At 34.1% G+C, this 5,894-nt stretch overlaps 3 protein-coding genes across 4 annotated transcripts in view; 1 reads left to right on the forward strand and 2 right to left on the reverse strand.

Moving 5' to 3' along the window:
• The window catches only part of LOC111390002 (DEAD-box ATP-dependent RNA helicase 8-like), a 15,214-nt gene that overhangs the window by 5,876 nt on the left and 3,444 nt on the right, over positions 1–5,894 (reverse strand). The window lies entirely within an intron of this gene.
• On the forward strand, positions 637–3,318 carry LOC111389997 (remorin-like; the record flags this gene model as incomplete). The annotated part of the gene is made up of 4 exons (XM_023014984.1): positions 637–799; positions 1,125–1,212; positions 2,246–2,327; positions 2,786–3,318. Coding segments are annotated over 4 exons (534 nt in total), but the record flags the coding sequence as incomplete, so codon positions are not given.
• Positions 4,754–5,894, reverse strand: part of LOC111389998 (DEAD-box ATP-dependent RNA helicase 6-like) — an 8,993-nt gene continuing 7,852 nt past the window's right edge. The window contains exon 10 of the mRNA XM_023014985.1: positions 4,754–5,060. The gene's annotated coding sequence lies outside the window, so the exon portion shown is untranslated. The remainder of the gene's footprint in view (positions 5,061–5,894) is intronic.

Here is a 5,894-nt window from a genome sequence, read left to right on the forward strand (position 1 = left end):
TTGACATGTGCCATATTATGAGGTGACAACTGAAGTTGAGCTTGTCAGCTAGTAGTTATTTGGAGTTATGTTCAATTATCCATTTTTTATTTTTTTTTTTAGTAGAAATTTGTGGTATCGGTTTTTCTTTTGTATAATATCTTTCATAATTAAAGATCCATTGATTAGATATATTCATTAAAAATAAATAAATAATAAAAGATCGTTACATTTCTCGTGAACTCATAGGTTCTCTGTAAGATTTGAATCGGCTTTAAGAGAAACAAATATTGATTGACTATCTCGATTTTGTTGTTAGTAAATATCACTATATTTGGTTGGATCTTCCAAACCATTCTTGATCTGAACCCATCGTTCGAGAGGTTTGGAAGCTTTTGTCATGTTCATTTACGTCCCATTTACTAGTTCTTTAATCGTGTTAATAATATTCGTGCATCAATTTTGGCACAAATGTCGAATTTTAACAAGAAAAGTCGTTTAAATGATCTTTATAAACTTCTCTATCTTTCTTGGTCTTTCTCAACATGGTATATAGTAAGAAAAACCTTTAAATGCAAGATAAGGAATATGAGAATCGAGGAATGAATGTGGATTCCTATCAATATAAAAACAAAGATTATTTGCATAAATGATTGATATAGGCTTTCTTCAAGGGTTGTTTCAACTTCACCTTTTGTGTTGATAAATTTTGTTGATGAAATATGGATACTGTTGGTAAAACTTGACTTCTTTGGTTGTTTGAGCACAGAGGCTCCAGAACCTTTACTGAAGAAAAGCTCGAAAGGATCCCTCGGCAGAGGTAGTATTCGCAATTAGTCTCATTTCATTGACTACAATTTGATAATCTGTGAAAGAACTGAGAATTTAGTTAGCCTGCATAGATTCAGAAGTTATTTTTGTTTCTCTGCCTGTGTCAACATGAATTGGTTGTATCAGAAGTTGATAAAGGGAACATGGTAGAATTTCATTAAAAATACGGACCTAGTAAGTTTATAGATTTTCGATCACCAAGTATGATGATGATCCTGTGAAATGCAAGCGAACGATTTGATTGCTAGGAAATATTCTGCAAAATAAATAGACGTTTATAGCTATGCAAGGTGAATAACAGTCTATAATTCCAGATATTGCTCTCGCTAAGCTTGAAGATGATAAGAGATTGTCATTTATCAAGGCATGGGAGGAAAGTGAGAAAAGCAAAGTGGAGAATAAGTAAGTCTTAGCTGCCTCTAGTATTGCATATTCAATGTAGCTGGAAGAAACATCACTCTGTAAAAATGCTTTTTATCAATTCTCGGATGCTTTAATGTACATTGACATTCTATCAAGTTTCTCCATTTTGGTTCTGTTTGAGGGTTTCTTTTTTCGAATTCGACAACTGGAGGAAGAACTAATCCACGGTTTGCCTTCTCAGCTCCTTCTACAAGTTCTTGTTATGTTGTTATCCTTTAAATTTGAGCCCTAGAGAATCCTAGAAGAAAGTTCTTAAGAAGTTTATACTGTGAGATGGGGATATTTCCTTGCCAAATTGTCCAAAATTGCTTATGCTCCTGTTTGTCTACCATTATTCAATGAAAATCATTTTTTGTCATTTGGAATGGTGAATTTTTGAAGAATGTGTGGTTAAAAAGTAGGAAAAAGTTGTGTTCTGTGCAAAAATTTAATTGTGATAACGTGTGGTTAAAAATGAGTTTGAGAAAAAAAAAGTTTTGAGATAATGATAGACAAATAAGGAGTAAATCTGAAATCCCTGCATCCAATATGTGCAAGTGTTATCCCCCAATTTCAAAGTTTGTTGAAAGAATTTTTCTGAAGGTACAGATTTTACTTAACAGAATTAATACTGGGAAACAACCGTCTCCCTATGATTGACTGGCAGCAGAAATTATTTTGACAACAGCGAATCACAGGGCGACAGTTGTCTCCTCTGTAGTAATTCTGTACTTGTAGCAAAGTTCTGACGGAAAAGGGCGTCAATTTCGGGTTATTAGCTCTCGTCTTTGGGAAGATATAAAAAGGAGTATCACCTATTGCATTGTGCACCGGAATTGAAACGAAAGGATGGAATAATTTTTTGTGTGATCTTCTATAATTTCTATTGTTTGAGAGAAAGACTTCTTTTAACGGAACCAAAAAAGGATTTTTAACATTGGTGAATGTTACGGCATTATATTTGGTTTATTTGTTTCAACCTTGCTGAATGTAACTGTTAGACACTGTTTATTCTGTTTGTATGATGGAACAGGGCACAAAAGAAGCTGTCTGAGGTTTCATCATGGGAAAACAGCAAAAAAGCAGCTCTTGAAGCCCAACTAAAGCAAATTGAGGTAATTGAAAAGCACGTTGATCTTCAAAAAAATGTATATTTCGGTTATTAGGAACGTAATTTCCAACGAAAATGCTTACAATTATATGACCTTCGACCTTTAGTCAAGATACAAAATATACATTATGCAGTTGTGTACTGGACTAGACTAAACAACATTGAACAAGATTAAGTAAAAGAAGTTAAAATCTCATTTATTCTCGCATGCATTAGTGTTCATGGTTTGTACCAAACATGCGTCGAGTGATGCTATGCTTACAAAGTAGGTTTACAAAAAAGGTTGACAAAGTGGTTGTTAGCCAAATCAAGACCACTCAATTCAAAAACAGTTTTTGAAATAAACAAAATTCATTGGCCTTGATCTTGTTAACACACACTTTGTCAACCATTTTTGTCAAACTACTTTAGACAAGTAGTTTAATTGACATGCGTAATGGTCACGTGTACATGAAATGGCAGGAACAATTGGAGAAGAAGAAAGCTGATTATGCAGAAAAAATGAGAAACAAAGTAGCTCTCGTTCACAAGCAAGCAGAAGAAAAGAGGGCTATGGTTGCAGCTCAACAAGGCGAAGAAATTCTCAAAGCAGAGGAGATGTCGGCAAAATTTCGTGCAACCGGGCATGCTCCTACAAAGGTTTGTGGGTGCATCGGAGGCTAAGATTCTCTCATTTGGTAATCAAAGATCTGGGATATTGGCATGTCTTCCCTGTAAAGTGTGTGTCTCTTTATTTTTGTGTTTTTAACAAATTCAGGATATGACTTGAATTTGTTTTCCGTGTGATCTTGTATAGTGAGAGTACTTTTGGCTTGTGGTAAAACAAGTTAAGTTGTTTATTACTTATGTCAAAAGTTCCCGTCGCTATTCGAGATTTTTATTTATTTATGTTTATATTTTCAAGTATAGAACATATTGCTCGTCCCGGTGTAGCACCATGGACAGTGCTTCTCTGCTAAAAATTTAAGCTATTAAAGATTCGAGGTTTTTATTCATTTATGTTAATATTAATATTCAAGAACAGAAAACGTTGCTCGTCCCGGTGCAGCACCATGAAGAGTGCTTGCTCATCCACGTTAACCTAAAGCAGTCTCTACTTGCATATTGCTAACAACCCACGAAGTGTATTTGAAAATGGATTGATCCTTTCTACTCAATTTCTGTTGTAGACTATCTAAATATCCAGCAAAAAGTAAAGGGCTCAAAGAAAATAGAACAAACGAGAGATAATAACTCAAATGGTTACTGAACTTTGTAAAAGATTTTCACGGAACCACTGAACTTTAAAAATTACCAAAGTCATCACTAAATTTTACAAAAAAATTTCACGGGATTACTAAACTTTAAAAATCATCCCCATTCATCACTAAACTTTTCCTTTTGCAAAATTTAGTGATCCCATAAAGACATTTTGCGAAGTTTAATGATAAATGATATTATTTTTTAAGTTTAGTAATTTCATGAAAATATTTTGCAAACTTCAGTGATGACTTTGGTGATTTTAAAATTCAGTTACCCATTAAAAACTTTTTACAAAGTTCAGTGATCATTTAGGCTATTATCTCAACAAAAGATGTTGAGTCTAGACGACCTTCTATGTCTTTCGTGTAAGATGGACTGCTTGCGCCAAGAATGAATTCATCATACGAAAGAAGAACTTATCTTGATAGAAGTTTTTAGATTAAATGTTTTAACAAAGTTATATAGACTTATAGCTAATTTTTATTAAAAAATGTTGAACTCCAACCTTGAGATCCCCATCGCCCCGCCCCCATGAGAAAGATAAATAACAGAATGTGCCCCAACAAATCAGAGAACAAGAATTTATCCATACACTTGCCCACAAAAAGTTTAATTTCATATCTCAAGAATCTAACCCTCACACTGCGACCACTAGCAAAACTAATACTACATTACTCATATCTTTTGCACCACTAAATTATGCCCCAAGGGGCGTACCTAATTTTTATTAATGTAGATATATCAGTGTACCAATTATATGATCATTTATTAGAAAATCGGCCGCAGTTCTCTGGATAACCAAATGGTAATTTTGCAGCCATCTATAATAGTGTGAGTAAAGAATCAAGTTGATCCAATAAGGAGGATATCATAATCTACGTCTATGCATATGAAAAAATTGAAATTCATAGATTTTATTTTTCTTTATTTTTACCTACCTCTCCCTAAAAATTGTATTTTGATCAGCAATAAGTGTAAAAATAACTATATATTTTTTTTAATCAACCTTCGTTCTCATTATTGTGATGAAACTGTGAAAATGTTTTACGAAAGCACTTAAAGAAAGTGATATAATTACGCTCTTGCAATGCAAGAAATTGGTAAAAGGCTGACTTTTCCCAAAACTAAAAGACAGTGAAGGGGGGGACGCGGGGGTGTGCCGGGGTGCGCGAGGATAGAACTACGAGGTAATAACAGAAGATCACCAACAGATTTTGCATTAATCTTACAGGATGTGCAAATAAACCAAACTAGCCCCATTGGAAATAAGAACGTCGAGTTGCTGACAGAACTGAAGGCAACTGCAAAGTGAACTTGACATATTATCCCGAACATACATAAGATGGTGAATACTTTAAAGGACAAAGAAATGTGCCTGAAATTCTGGCATTGTCTGCCTCATAAGTCAAAATACAAAGTCTTCAATTACCAAAGGCACAGTTTAATACAGCACCGCACACTTGATCATGTACTTCGAACGTGCAGCCAGATGTTTCTGTACAAAAAGAAGAAATCATCGAGGACAAGTAAGATACAAGGGTCAAAAATTGGCAAGATGTCAACAATATATTGAACTAATAATTTCAACTAGCAAACAAATGCCAGCCACTAAGATACAAAATATTTTTTTTAACAATGCGGGGGGGAATAAGTGTCAAATACGGAACACAACCAGGAAACTTAGTGCATGTTTGGTACATAATACTAGAAATGACTGTAGTATGATAAACAAGATTTTAGCTTATTTTTCGTTACTAATATCGTCCAAAACTATCTAATCATCCCTACTAAACATGCCATTAATTGTTCTCTCCCAGCACCAAAAGAAATTTCGAGAGGAGGGATTATGATTGTTTTCTTGGAACTTCATATAAGAATTGACACTAATGTTTACCTCATACGTACCTGAGGTCCAGTCAGAACTCAAGAAAAAAGTGTGCCCATTTCATCAAAACCATAAAGTCATATACAGATCACCACACAAAGACCATCCAAAAGAAAGCATTTATCTGAATATATGATTAACACAGTATTCCAAAGCTGATTAATACAGTGTCACAGCTTTGGAATATCTGCATATACTTCATTGCGATTAATACCATAATAGTCTATTAATAACCACGAACATTAAGGGATCCACCAATTCAACTATTTTTTTATTTTTCCTTAAAGGTCAATAATAGGTTCAAGTCTTCAAAGATAATGCATTGCCTGAAAAGAAAGACGTCTTCTCTATAGTTATCCCTCAAGTTAAGTCCCTGATTCCTTCAGAGTCCAGAATCCAACAGTCTGAACAAGAAATAATCAACTTATATTTTCATCTCCACCC

This window comes from Olea europaea, unplaced genomic scaffold, assembly GCF_002742605.1.
Source record: "Olea europaea var. sylvestris unplaced genomic scaffold, O_europaea_v1 scaffold638, whole genome shotgun sequence".
In the NCBI taxonomy this organism is placed as follows: domain Eukaryota; kingdom Viridiplantae; phylum Streptophyta; class Magnoliopsida; order Lamiales; family Oleaceae; genus Olea; species Olea europaea.